At 45.3% G+C, this 15,376-nt stretch overlaps 1 protein-coding gene across 1 annotated transcript in view; it reads right to left on the reverse strand.

Moving 5' to 3' along the window:
* LOC135543545 (zinc finger protein GLI2-like) overlaps nt 1-15,376 on the reverse strand; it is an 83,756-nt gene that overhangs the window by 60,376 nt on the left and 8,004 nt on the right. Inside the window, exon 2 of the mRNA XM_064970895.1 lies at nt 10,106-10,228. Coding sequence (XP_064826967.1) covers nt 10,106-10,211 — 106 coding nt within the window. The 5' untranslated portion in view covers nt 10,212-10,228. The remainder of the gene's footprint in view (nt 1-10,105; nt 10,229-15,376) is intronic.

Consider the following 15,376-nt stretch of genomic DNA (forward strand, 5'->3'; position numbering starts at 1 on the left):
TATAATATTTGATTTCAAATCCATAAATGTACTGTAACCTGGTATTTTTTGTAATGATTCATAATTAGCGGACAAATACACTGCTGTGGTGTTTTATCCTCACTTGAGGTTTGATTTGCGTATTAAACTCTTGACTGTCTTAATGAGATGTTATTGCTTCATCTCCAGCTGTTTGTCTCCGTAGTCACAAGGCAATCAATCCGCCTTCTCTTATTTCAAATCCCTTCAAGCAGTGTGATAATAGGTCAACTTTATTGCACTACTACTAAAGCAGTTAAATATTGCAACAAAAGGGGACAAATTATTATTATTTTGTATAAAAAAAGGTCCCCCACATTTCTTTGCTACAATATTTATTTTCCTATGAATGGTAATGCCTCAAAAAAAGGAGTTTGAAGGAACTGAAGTGGCAAGGAGTTGATGATACATGTCCCAAAAAATGACCTTATTTATTTAATGAAATATCCAATATCCCACCTCATAGCTCATATTTTCCTTTTTGATAACATTACAAAGACAAATTGCTTCATAGAAGCTACATTTTCTTCACTGTATGGGGCTGAATACGCATGGGAAACACTGGTGTTACCACTAACCAGTCTTAAATCCAAACAAAATCACATGTCATTATGATGGACAACTGAAGCAGGAGGCCTGAATAGATGTGAGGGGGTCTCATTGTTGATCCAAACGGAACCCCCTCCGACTCGCCACCCTGCTCCACACCCACCCATCCAGTCTCCTGTGTCTCTCTCTCTCTCTGCCTCTCTGCTTCAGCCCACAGATTTCTCATGTCCTGCCGCCTCTTTCCTTCTATTTCCCTCCTCCTTCTCTCTCTTTTGTCAGATGGAGTCAGGAACGGGCCCATGCTGGGATGGGCAATATTTCCACGTCAACTCTTTGGGCCTTTATTATCATTGCTTAAATGAATAAGCATTTCTTTATTTGTTAATTTTAATCTTTGTCAAATTATGGGGGGATTTAATCAACGACTTTGGGTCAAGCCACAAGCTATTCAAAGCACCTAGTTATCAAGTGAATTGAAACTATTTCAGGTCCAATTAACAAAACGTAGGGAGCCCTAATTCATTCATGGGGTGGCAGGGTAGCCTAGTGGTTAGAGTGTTGGACTAGTAACCGGAAGGTTGCAAGGTACAAATCTGTCGTTCTGCCCCTGAACAGGCAGTTAACCCACTGTTCCTAGTCCGTCATTGAAAATAAGAATTTTTTTCTTAACTGATTTTCCTAGTTAAATAAAGGTGAAATACATTTTTAAAATTACTTGCATTAATGTGGTACATGTGTCTATCTATGTATGTTCAGGCTTCCTCCCCTCACTGTACTGTATTAACCTCAATGTTTGTAGTGTGCATGAAGGTGTGAACGGATCTACTCCACACTTAGCATTGTCAGACTGATCCTACCAGCACCACCAGGCAGAATGATGTGGGAGGACGGGAGCTTGTTTTGGGGGTTTGGCACAGCCGTGACGGCCCTCACAGAGCCAAGACGCCTGGGAGTCTCCTCTCCTCATCTCCCCCAGCAGGGTGAGGCTTGCCTGACTGACTAATGGAGGCAGGGAGGGTTCACCTGGAGCCCAGGGACAACTGGCTGCCAGCCAGACTACTCTTGGCAGGGTAATGTCTACAAAACACAACACGATCGAGTGAAGAAAAACAGAGGATGAGAGAAAAACAAAGCAATATTACACCACAACACAAACACTCTAATGGTGTCTCGCACGGCCCAGTCAGGACTCACCCAAGGCTGTCCTCTTGTCTCCTCCTCTCCTCCCTCTCACTCTCTTCCCCTTTACCCATTTATCCTCCCCTCATCTTGCAAAGGAGCAATGTGTGCAGCAGGGCAAGCACCCGCACACGACTAAAGCGCCTGAAACACAGACTGTTGCTGCAGCCACAGTGATTTGCAATGCTCAATATCTCCTGATGTGTTCTCTTCTGGATGAGTGAGTATCACAGATCAATACCACATGAGTACATCTGCTGTCCTGTTGCCTGGTGCTCCAGTCCTGACCCCAACGGTTAACTACTGAACATGCGGAGCGGGAGCTCTGAGAGGCTCTGTGGGGAGAGGCTGAGAGAGGTGTAGCCTCAGCTTGCCTCTTCTTTGAGCAACTGACCCAGTCCATGTTCCAGATAAACACACAGCGTCATGGTAAAGTGAACCTCAGTTGACCGTATGAGGTTACGAGCTAATCGGACACACACACACGTGTTGTGTTTTAATTCTGCGGAGGGCAGATGTGTCTAAGCTGAGGTCCGTTATGAGAACTTTAGTCAGTCTGGTGTGAGTCCAGGTGACCCGTCTGCCCCTCGCTAGGGTCCCACGCCCTGATCTGTTTACACAGAGTGCACCACGCTAGCTGTCCCCGGTCCAGTGTGTGTGCATGTGTGTGTCTGTGTGTGTCTGTACCGTCTCCCTTCCCACGTGCTCCCTTTCCCCTGTATCTGTTTATTATGGTTTGGGTAATCCACAGGCCCTGTGGCTACACTGTCAGACAGTAAGCTAACAGTGGCAGTCTAGGGCTGGGCTGCATCCCTAACTCAGAGCAGTGGGCTAGGGATCACTGGAGCATTGGTAGTGACAGCAGATTCCCATGTACTGGACTGCAGAACCATCGCCTCTCTGTCTGAGAAGGGTAGCTCACTGGGCCTGTACTGCAGCCTACAAGGGCAGTAATTTGAACTTATAAGAACACAACACACGGCAGGGAAAGCAGCGCTAAATCAGAACCTGCTGGGAATGGTATGCCGCTTCTTGAAGAAGAAGAAGAAGAAGAAGAAGGGGGGAAAAAGTGGGGGAGTTAGACTCTTAATCCCCTGAAGCATCCATATATCGCTCTCTAAACCTCTCTCAACCTCTCCCAACCTCTCAAAACCTCTCTCAACCTCTCCCAACCTCTCAAAACGTCTCCCAACCTCTCTTAACCTCTCAAAACCTCTCTCAACCTCTCTCAACCTCTCTCAACCTCTCCCAACCTCTCCCAACCTCTTTCAAACTCTCTCAACCTCTCCCAACCTCTCAAAACCTCTCCCAACCTCTCTCAACCTCTCCCAATCTCTCCCAACCTCTCAAAACCTCTCTCAACCTCTCTCAACCTCTCCCAACCTCTCCCAACCTCTCAAAACCTCTCTCAACGTCTCTCAACCTTTCCCAACCTCTCTCAACCTCTTCAGCCTCTCCCAATCTCTCTCAACCTCTCCCAACTTCTCTTCCAACACCTGTAAATCTCCAGGAATGTAGTATGTTGTTTTTGGTGCTCAGAGCATACTAACTAAGTCTAATGGATTTGAGAGATAGACGTTGTTGCCCAAAGCTCACTATTACATTAGACTTTGAACTTGGAATAGAAGTAAACCAATGGGACAAGTATTGTTTGATACACATTATTACAGGGACTGTTAAGAAGGTCGAGAAAGCTCCTCTCTTCACAGTGATAAACCCGGAAAACCAAGCCTTCAGCTAACAATACCTAGATTGATCGTTTACTATTGTCACCTTGGCACAGTTGTATTTTAATAACAGAGGTCTCACCTTTTGAAATAATGCACAGTCTTAGACATTCAATACAGCTGCAGTGGCTATGGTTTTGTTTCCATGAGCTGTTTCGCTTGAGGGAAACAAAAATCACGCAACATAACATATATCTGATATCTTGAGTATCTAGGCCATTCATCTTTAAACTTTTAACTCGCTCTAATCACAAGCATATCCCAGCACAACAAGAAACAACTTCTTGAAGTAGAGAGAGAGAGAGAGAGAGAGAGAGAGAGAGAGAGAGAGAGAGAGAGAGAGAGAGAGAGAGAGAGAGAGAGAGAGAGAGAGAGAGAGAGAGAGAGAGAGAGAGAGAGAGAGAGAGAGAGAGAGAGAGAGAGAGAGAGAGAGAGAGAGAGAGAGAGAGAGAGAGAGAGAGAGAGAGAGAGAGAGAGAGAGAGAGAGAGAGAGAGAGAGAGAGAGAGAGAGAGAGAGAGAGAGAGAGAGAGAGAGAGAGAGAGAGGAGAGAGAGAGAGAGAGAGAGAGAGAGAGAGAGAGAGAGAGAGAGAGAGAGAGAGAGAGAGAGAGAGAGAGAGAGAGAGAGAGAGAGTAGGTTTTATCTGGGCAATCTACTGCCCTGCCTGTAAAAAAAGAAGAAAACACTTCTGTTTTCACTTAGTCTACCTAATCTTCATGGCTAGCCAGTCCCCCAAGTCCACGTTCACATAAAAGGGAGGAGGAAGACGGCATCTTGGAAAGCCAACTAGCTAAATGTTTACAAAAAATGCCACAGCAATGTATTTGTGCAGAAAGAAATCCCATTACCAAGCCTGATTATTCTGTCCTCAGAACAACCGAGTGTTTCCATGTGGAAAGACTTGTACGCTCTATTGAAAGACTACGACCACTACTACCTGAGAGCACAGCAGCTACAAATGACCCAACTGGAACGAGAGGAAATCCAGTTCAAAATGTCCAACTGTAATTCATTCCATTGACTTCTTCATCAGTACATGCTCATATTAGACACTACCGATACAGTATTGTAAGTAAACCTTAGTTCCCAGTGTCAGAGGGCTTGTCTCTCCTCTCTGAACTCTCCCTGAGAAGGCCTCATTTAGACAGAGAGAGAGAGAGAGAGAGAGTTAGTGGCCGTCCTTTTGGACTAGTAGGAAGAGGTGGACTGGGGGACGCAGAGGCTTTTCCTGCCACATTTCTCTCTGCCAGCGGCCTGACCCCCGAGTGCTCCCTGCCTGTCCCCCAGTCGCTCATGTGCTGCTGCTGCAGAGGGAGCCAGTGGTGGGGGCCGGGGGCTGGGGCCCGTACATCCTCGATCCAGCCTCAGCCCCCATCAATTATTCCCTGCAGTAGCCAGGCAGCCCCCGGCCCTAGGACCAGACATCAAGGAGGTGATAAAGGAAGCGTCCTTATCGCTAACACAACTCTCTTTAAAACACTATTTACACAGCCCAGACCCATCCTCCATCTCCATCCATCTAGCAGAGGACCCATTGACCAGGGTCTGGGATTCCATTTCTCCTATCCAATCTAAATAATGTTACTGTTAGCTCTAGCCACCTTCATACCGACTAAGGCATGATAGGACCTAAGCACTTTAACAGCCAGCAATGTTTAGCCCAGTAAAGATAGCCACAACAGTGCCGTCCGTCATTGATCATTACCTCTGTTCATTACCTCAAGAATAACATAGGCATAAGTCATCGTCTGTAAGAGGAAACAGGCTCAGAAGAAAATATATCTAATTGTTTTGTCCCTGGTCTCTCCTCTCCCTCTCCGCTCCTCTCCTCTGGCGCAGTGGGACTCTCTGAGCCTGTTTAGGCCTGGCCTGTGGGGGCTGTGGGACTCTGTTTAGGCCTGGCCCTGGGTCCAGGGGGCCAGACCGGGAGGTGCTAAGTACTTGGCATCCTCCCTACGGGCGGCCCGACTCAGCAGAAAGAGCCGGAGCGTTGCAGGGGAGAACCAGGGGGCCGAGAGGCGCTCGCCGCACCACATCAATCACCCTCTCCAATGACAAACTCACTCTCAGCAAGATGTATGTCACCAGCCACCAAAGCCAGTGAATCAAACATTACCAGCAGAATAGCGCCAGCTCTGGCCCCCATGGCTTAGTTTAGAAAGCATGGATAGAGAGGTGAGAAAGGTATACAAATAGCTTAATCCTTTGAAAACAAACGTTCCTCTTTTCCGGTTTCTCAGTCCCTGTTGCAGACCTTCCTGTATTTCACCAGCATACAACTCTTTTTTATTTATTTTTATTCAAAGAGCAAAATTATCTTTATCAACACATATCAATAAGAGTTGAATAACATTATAAGGCAAATATTCACCTCTTCCCGAAAATCTCAGCACAATTTCGACAATGTATGATGTCTGTAAATGCCATGCAAATTATGAAACGGATTTGAAATCATAAAAGTCATGCATGAAACCCCATAAACCTATACACTCGGTCTGCCCGGGCCGGCAGCCTTTATAACCACTAACCAGACAGATGCGGGCTGTCACAGAAAATACAGGGGCTCATTTCAATTCATTAAAGGGAACCAAAACCCTGTGCACGGCCCAGTGGTGAGGGTTAGCTGTGCTGTGTCCAGGCCCGGCAGTTACCAATGAACACACACATACAGACACAGACACACACAGAAAGTGAGGCCAGCCATTCAACTCCAGACTTTTTATAGGTCCAGTTAACATCACCGTCCTGGTCCTTCCACCAATATAAAATACAGACTGTGGACAGGAGCAGCAACTACCCCCCCCCCCCAGGCTGGTCGGTCGGTGCACCTGGCCCCCCATTTTAAACAAAGTGACTCCTACTTGAGTCCAATGTGTGCACGCCTCGACTCCACCCCCCATTTCCATAGACCTCTGGGATCGGAGACCAGACCTGGGCTGCCTGCATGTTCACATCAAATAAATGGCCGCTCCGTGATAAATGGTTCTATTAGCAATCCAGATTGTTAAACTCTGATATAAAAGATGGGAGCGGCCCATTCATTGCACCCCCACCCTTCCGGTCTACACGCATAGAGCCCTTTTTTTGGGATTTTATTTTATGCGTAAATAACATATTAAAACTCTGCATTAGCCCTGTCCTCTGATAGAGAAGATATTGTTGTGAATAAATAACACAGACAGGAGAATAAAACAGGGGGGATTCTATAATGGAGCTGGTCGGCCATGTCTGGTCCTCTGAGGTGGGCCCGACTTAGCTGACAAGGATCCACCAGCCCGTAGTAAACTACACACTGACAGTAAAGCTACAGCGCCGGGAACAGAGGCGGTATATTACAATGGTCTACTTTTCATTCCAAAGCAGGAGGCGGTTCTGCTCGGGAATGTGCTTTTTAAGTTCAAGGACCTTGTCTCTTTTGGCTGCTCTCATACTGCATACTCACTTATCTGTGTCTGGCAAACAGGAATAATAATGCATGTTATTGAGATAAGTAATTGCCCTGTCTTGGTGTGGTGGCAGATTTCAGACCTATGAAGCTGTAACTCGGTAAGCTGGTTCTACCCAGACCGGATTCTATTGGACTGAAGGTGTGAGTGTGTGGTGTTATTACGATTCAAATATGGACCGTGACACTATTCTAATGGTGATAGGGCAAAGGAGTTATGGGACGAGAGAGATGGATGCGGGTTTAACACAGCAGCTCCACTTTAGATCCGCAGCCAGGAGGGACAGAGAGAAACACAAGCCTGGAACACAGCACCAGGCAGAGGCCTAGCAGAACCTGAGCCATTGCAGACCAGGGGAAAGCATAGTTATAGCAGGGTCGGGAGGAGACAGAGGGTGGGGTGGCACAGGGGGCCTGCCTTGTTACCTCTCTCCAGGCCCCTTTGAAAGGGAAATCAACCTACTTTCAAGACCCTTTCTAGGGGGCTGAGGGAGCTTATCCACAGAAGACGATTGGCCCAATCAGAAGGGCCTCTCTATCGCTCGCTGCGGCCGAGAGTATTTTTAACATATGACCTCAGCGTGTGTGAATTGGCTCCATTGAGGAAGGCATACTGAGATTAAATTAGAGAGGGTGATCACATTAACAGATTAGGATTTTCGGGTTCGTAGGCGATCAAACGTTTTCTTAATTGCCAGAAGGCTCAGGTCTGGAACCATGTTCCTTCACGACAAAAGAACCATTGTTCAGACATTCCAAGCTCCATATTAGAAATGCTTATTCATGGCCAAGTCATATGATTTAAGTAGAGTAATACAAAATGAGTGAGTTAGCTGGAAATAAAATAGAATTGAATTAACGATATAGATGTCGACATGAAACAAGTTGTTGAAAACAAAGTCCCACTTGATTCATGTCCCATTTATAGTGTATTTAAAATACGCCCTAGATTGATTTAGCCTAATAAACAATTCATATTTCATTTCTTAATAATGGCAGGCCACCAAGCCCTTCGTTAAATAATACAAATGTCACTAAATCACGAGTAGTATTACCATTTCAAAGGTAGCCGTCAACCTGCATCTCTGTCAACCTGCACCTCTGTCAACCTGCATCCCTGTCAACCTGCATCCCTGTCAACCTGCATCCCTGTCAACCTGCACCTCTGTCAACCTGCACCTCTGTCAACCTGCACCTCTGTCAACCTGCACCTCTGTCAACCTGCATCTCCGTCAACCTGCACCTCTGTCACCCTGTACCTCTGTCAACCTGCATACCTGTCAACCTGCATCCCTGTCAACCTGCATCCCTGTCAACCTGCATCCCTGTCAACCTGCACCTCCGTCAACCTGCATCTCCGTCAACCTGCATCTCCGTCAACCTGCATCCCTGTCAACCTGCATCCCTGTCAACCTGCACCTCCGTCAACCTGCATCTCTGTCAACCAGCACCTCTGTCAACCTGCATCTCCGTCAACCTGCATCTCCGTCAACCTGCATCCCTGTCAACCTCTAAAGGAAAGGCCATGTTGTCCACTGTGCTTTGCTCTACCAGCACTGTGATACTCTGGAGGTTAAGAACAAGGTCTTTCAACCTCATTATACTGGTCTTTCATCACACATTCAGTGACATCTTTAAAACATGCATTCTCTCTCTGTCTGTCTCTACTCATCGCGGTGGACACTAGTCTTGAACGTCATTTCAAAGACAAAACTATCCGTGTTATTAGTGTCCTCATACGTGTGTTAATTGAATTTATCAGTGACATCTTGAAATGGGTCTAATTAACGAATGAGCTTTTTGCCCTTCTGATAGGTTAAAGAATTAGGATTCACTCTGAATTAAATTAGGAGAAAAACGACTGGATTCTGTAGCAATAATTCTTAGTAGACATTTAAGACATCACAGAATCGCCCTTATAGACCCCTACTATTTGAACTCTTTGTCAACTCAAATTGTCTTTCCATATTCTCACGCAAAATCCTTCAATTCTTGTTGGACTAACGGGCCCGTGCTCTGCAAACTCCACAAGGCTATGAAAACAAACTTGAGGTCTATAGAAGGTTTCAAAAAAATTGGGATCTGATGTCAATCGTTAGGGACAAAAAAATGAATGGCCTATTTTTATCTTTGTTCTTCCTTAAACAATTAATGGATATTTCTTTATCATGGCAGGCCACCAAGCCCTTCATTAAAGAGTAAAATTGTCACTAAATCACAAGAAGTTCTATTACCATTTCAAAGGTAGCCGTCAATCTGCATCTCTGTCAATCTTTGAAGGAAGGGTCATGTCGCCCCCTGCAACTCTACTCTACCAGACATTTTTAGTAATTTATCAGTGTGATACTCTGGAGGTAAGAACAAGGTCTTTCAACCTCATTATACTGGCCTTTCATCACACATTCACTGACATCCTTAAAACATGCATTCTCTCTCTGTCTCTCCCGACCGCCCGATGAAAGAGGTACACTGCTACTTTTCATTCATTTCAACAAACACAGCCAATTGACCTTTCCCAGGCCAGCGCCATGTAGTTATACAAGACATTAATCAGAGATTATGCCCCCAAATCGAGCCACGTCACTGTCTTTAGTCTTTATGATCTTCTCCCCGTGTCTCACACACACACACACACACACACACACACACACACACACACACACACACACACACACACACACACACACACACACACACACACACACACACACACACACACACACACCTATGCTACAGTACCTGTTCAGTATTAATGATGCTCTTTAACAGGGCCCTGCATAACATTACTGATTCCTATCAGCTCTACTGTAAGTCACCTCTGACTGCTCCAGGTGCTACAGGAAGAGCCTTATTGGGGACGATTAGAGCCCAGAGCAACTTCTCCCAAGACAGCGTTTTATCTTTGATATGTATAGTTCATGTGCATGTTCTCTCTCAAACCTCCTCCTTACCCCCGGCCCAGTCAGTCTCTGTAAGACCTTGGCTTGTGTGACAGTCTTACAGTGTGAACGGGAGTAAAGGGATGCAGGGACCCTTTTCCTTACAGTAAAACCTGTGTCAGCAGGAGCTCAAACCAACCTGGAGTCGAGGTGCACATAAGAACAGAGGCGGACCCTTATCCTTGCAGTAAAACTAAAACCGTTTCCTCCCTTCTTCTTTGAAAGTTATTGAAGAAAAGTGTACAGTACCTCTGGTGACACCTGAAGGTGAGAGTTTCCTCGGGAGGTCAGTGAAGCCGTTTCCATCCAGACCAAAGCCTTTCTTCTCTGTGGTCGTCGGGGCAGAGGTCTCCATTCTGGACAGCAGAAGCTCTGAAGGAAACGACATGAGGTGGCATCGTCATTATCATATCATCATATGACATGTATACATAGTAGGCCAGTGATATTTATCCAGCAGGACACATTATATTGTAGGCCGCATCTTCTGAAGAAATCCACTGTTTTTTCGCAACACGTTTGAACATAAGGGGGTGTTATTCTTCGCAAGCGAGGCTGAACAATCAGGTCAAATAGCGCTGGATGAAAAGATCCACAGTTAAATAAACTTGGATGCCAGCCAGGCTAGGTTACGCCAAACCACCTTTGGAGACAGCAAACCGTAGCACGAATCACTGGGGTCCTGGAAGAAAACAGCAACTCAAATGAGACTTCGTTCAGGACAAAACCACGACATGTTTGCACTGCAACCAAGGATAAGCGGCTAGGTTCAACGAAGGTAAACAAGCGGCGCGCTGCCTGCCAAGTCATTCTTCGTTTATATGGCTGTTTGAGAGACAGTCAGATTTGCACACTGCAGGCTGGCCTCAGTTCAGTTGATGTTGTAGTTTGCTAACACCTGCTTTACATAGTGTAGGCAAGATTTTTCCTTGAAGGTGTTGTAAAGTCTGGGCTTAGTGTATCTAGATCGTAATGGCTGTCTTCTTAATAAGACTCCTGCCAAGACTACGTGTAAGTGGGGGGGGGGGTATGTGGAGATGGGGGAGGAGGAGCGGTAAACTGTCCCTCCTCTGAAGTGCTGCGACACATGGTCGTATCTTCCCCCGGCGTAGACTGGCCGGACAGACGGGAGGCAGAGGAGACAGAAGAGCCAGGGCTATGGGACGCTACAGGTGTCAGACACCACACTGACAGATGGAAACGAAGGTAAACAAATGACCAGGGGCACGCTTGATCTCTCCTGTTGGTCACCAGGGCCCTCCCCTCTCCTCAACTCCTCATGTTCTCTCCACTCCACTCCTCTACTCTCTCCTCCCCTCCCCTCGACTCCCCTTGTTCTCTCCTCTCCTCCCCTCTCATCGACTCCTCCTCTCCTCTCCTCTCCTCTCCTCTCTCTTGTTCCATGACACTGATGAGGAGGGCATGTCAATAAGATCCACTGATAATTAAAAGGCTTTCAACACTCCATGACACTAATCCCAACCTCACCTAAATGTGTGAATGGCACATATTATTACAAGGGTGTAATGAATGACCAGAAGGAGGGTTGAGCAGCTAAAAACTCTAGCCTGGCTGATGTTAACTAATGAAAACCCCAATACACCAAAGGACTGGCTGACAGGCTGAATGACACTACACTAGTGCTCTCATGTGCCACATTTACCACCTTCCCCACAAAGCAGCGTCGGTGGAGAAAAAGGGCCCCTGGCCCCCCACACTTGCAGGACTGTCTCAAAGAGACACCACAGCAGTAATGACAGTAGACAAAGCTGTTCATCAGGCCTTTACCTCCCGCCAACCCTCCCAGCTTGTTCAAGGGGCAGTAAACTGTGTTTTAACAATGTAGACCTACAAACTCACTGTCTGTCCGGTCTGTTTAACTGTTTCCCCATGTCAACTGTTTGTGACTCAGTCTGTGAAAATTAAATGGGATCTCAAGAATGGCACAAAACGTTCAGTTCATGTCAAGTGTGTGTGTTTGTGCATGTGTGTGTGTGTGTGTTTTTGTGCATGTGTGTGTGTGTGTGTGTGTGTGTGCGCGCATTCGTGTTCCTGAGTGTGTCTTTGTGTGTGCCTTTGTGTCAAGATATGAATGTCTTATCTCTGAGAGTCGTGGCTAAATCTGTTGATGGTAGAAACAATAAAGCATACCTTTATTAAAGTTGAAAAGCGAAATAAATAAATGTGAGGGAATAGACGAGTATTATTTTAGTAGCCAGGAGATGGTTAATTACCATGATAATAAACCCAGCAGTAGATTTGGATACACAGCTGTGAGAAATAATGAACTTCTACCTCCTATAGTTAACCGCCATTACCTTTAAACACGACACACAATGATCCATTTAACCGTGAAAATCGAACAATGCAAGGCCTAACAAAAAGGTTATTTATGACAGAAGAACAGCAACTCAAACTACTTTCCCATTCAGCCTCTGTCTTTGTGTTGAAACCCATGTCTGTTTGTTTTAGCACCTCGGTCTTGAACTGAAGTTCCCTCCAATAAGACTCAGCTCTCATTTCCTTTCAGGAGCTCTGAGAAGAGAAGAAGCTCAATTTTGTACAGAGTATATCCCATGTGTCTCTAAACCCCCACCCTACTAGATCTACAAAGGTAAAGATTTAATGCGCTGTGTTCTGTTCCTACTCTTCAACTATTGTACAGTTGAAGTCTGAAGTTTACATACACCTTAGCCAAGTACATTTAAACTCAGTTTTTCACAATTCCTGACATTTAAACCTAGTAAAAATTCCCTGTCTAAGGTCAGTTAGGATCACCACTTTATTTTAAGAATGTGAAATGTCAGAATAATAGTAGAGAGAATGATTTAGTTCAGCTTTTATTTCTTTCATCACATTCCCAGTGGGCCAAAAGTGTACATACACTCAATTAGTATTTGGTAGCAATGCCTTTAAATTGTTTAACTTGGGTCAAACGTTTCGGGTAGCATTCCATAAGCTTCCCACAATAAGTTGGGTGAATTTTGGTGTGCTGCGGAAAAGGAGGAAGGTCAAAAGGGGGGTGAGTGTAACGGATGTGAAACGGCTAGCTTAGTTAGCAGTGTGCGCTAAATAGCGTTTCAATCGGTGACGTCACTTGCTCTGAGACCTTGAAGTAGTAGTTCCCCTTGCTCTGCAAGGGCCGCGGCTTTTGTGGAGCGATGGGTAACGACGCTTTGAGGGTGACTGTTGTTGATGTGTGCAGAGGGTCCCTGGTTTGCGCCCGGGTATGGGCGAGGGACGGTTTAAAGTTATACTGTTACATTTAGTTCATATCTGCTCTTGGAATTAAGACCTTGTTAGTGAAAGGAGGATTAGAACAACAAGAGGAACGTCCCCATTGGTTTAGCTATGAGGGTTGAAGCTGTGTTTTGCCTACTTGAGTTTGCACACAGGAAGTGGACTGGACAGTGGGTTAACTAGATAACTGTACTCAATCACTTCTCAGTCTCTTAGGGATGAGGAACATCTTTCCATTCCAATCTTATTCAGACAGTTTCCCGATTATTACTCTTCAATGACTTGAAACTACAATGACTCATAAGTACTGAGGCCAGTTTCTGAAGGGACTGAAGCACGGGCGTCGGGCACTTTCTGGAATTTATGGTTACGTGTCCTCCCCCTCTGAAAAATTGTAAATCTCGTAAAAGCAGCCCACATACTGTTTATGAATATTAGCACAAGTAGGGAGATCCCTTGTGGTGGCCTTTGAATGTGAAGAATCTTTATCATTTGGCTCGCTGTATGTTTGCAACGTAGACTATATGCAGAAAATGTTCAAGTTTAAACGGGGTTGTTGTGCCTAACAATGGAGACCAAACCATTTGAATAGGTGAAATCCCCTCTCAAAAGGCCCACCAAGGATCTTCTGAGAACACTCTCTGGGGAGTGTAGTAGTCACTGGATGAGTCTCTAGCCTAGAAACGTTTCATCACAACAAGGGCTATCACAGACACAAGAGCAGTGGCGTGTATTCATGGATGCCAAGGGAAACCGGGCATCCCCCAAAACATTTACCATGACATATTTTTGAAAACCCAACATTAAATAATGTATCTTTTGTCTCTCCGTGTTTCATAATATTCCTTCAATTTGCAAGAGGCTGAATGTATCTCACCAGAGAAAGCATCCGAGCGAGGGAAACAGCGCCCCCTCTGTCTGTGTACGTGTAGGCCATCTATCTGATGCTGTCTGGTCAAAAAGAGTAGGACATTGTTGCCACCCGTAGCATTGAATTCAAGGAAGCCAGCGAGCATTCGGCCTCCCTTGATAAAAAAAAAAGTTATAATAATAGCCAACCAGCGTTGAACTAAATTGAGAGAGGTCAAATGTGAATGATCCTGGCAAAACCCCCCAAAAAAGTGTCAAGGGAAGCCAGTTTGGATTTGGCTTCACTCCAATCACATCACATCGAGAGCATACGTCATTGACAGAATCAACTTGAATTGTTGCATCTTGTTGCGTTGTTGTCCGGTGGCTAGCTAGCTAGCTAAAATTGGCCCTTTCTAAATTAGCCATGGATGGAGATAGGGATTTGGACTTATGGTTTTACTTAATTCTCAATACTGGCCAATTATTATAACATTGATTCTGATTCAACCATAAATTCAAACATTGTGCCCCTGGCCTGAGAGGTTGGAACAAAAAAAATACATGTGTGTACTGTATGGTAGAGTCACAGATCGTTCCGTCAACATGAAAGAGAGGAGGATGGTATTGGCATTTCTCTACATGAAGGGTGAGTCAACGTGTTTTTTCTACTCGACCACACACACACACACACACACACACACACACACACACACACACACACACACACACACACACACACACACACACACACACACACACACACACACACACACACACACACACACACACACACACACACACACACACGCGGCAGGGTAGCCTAGTGGTTGGACTAGTGACTGGAAGTTAACCCACTGTTCCTAGGCCGTCATTGAAAATAAGGATTTGTTCTTAACTGACTTGCCTGGTTAAATAAAGGTACAAAAACACACAGAAATCAGAACCATGGACAGCAACATCATATTTAGCTTACGTTGATTGGACTAAATAGGTTTTGGTATATTTTCGATGTCACTGTATTAGACTAAGCATTGGTGATTTGATGGTGTCGAAATGTTGAAGTTGAAATGGTGCTGGAATAGTGGCGGCAGCTCATGTTTTCTTTGCAACTTGCAGTAACTCTCCGTGGTTCTAAATCAATAGTTGTTTAGTGGTCTGAAAATGTCAAAAACATGAACTTACTCGAACATGCTGTAGGTCATGTAACTGTTCACCGAAAAGAGGTTGCTCTCCGGTTATGTGATGAAACACAGGTGTGGTTGAATTTATTCTGCCATTGAGTCTTCTTACTGTCTCAGCCTTAGGCCTATATATCACGGTGTCAAGGCATATGAACTAACAGGTTATAGAGCAAACAACACAATTATCACAACACATACAGTAAGTTGTAATATGGCTTTTTTCCCTGGCTTGGCTTCCCTGGTGACT

Source organism: Oncorhynchus masou, chromosome 7, assembly GCF_036934945.1.
Source record: "Oncorhynchus masou masou isolate Uvic2021 chromosome 7, UVic_Omas_1.1, whole genome shotgun sequence".
Lineage (NCBI taxonomy): Eukaryota > Metazoa > Chordata > Actinopteri > Salmoniformes > Salmonidae > Oncorhynchus > Oncorhynchus masou.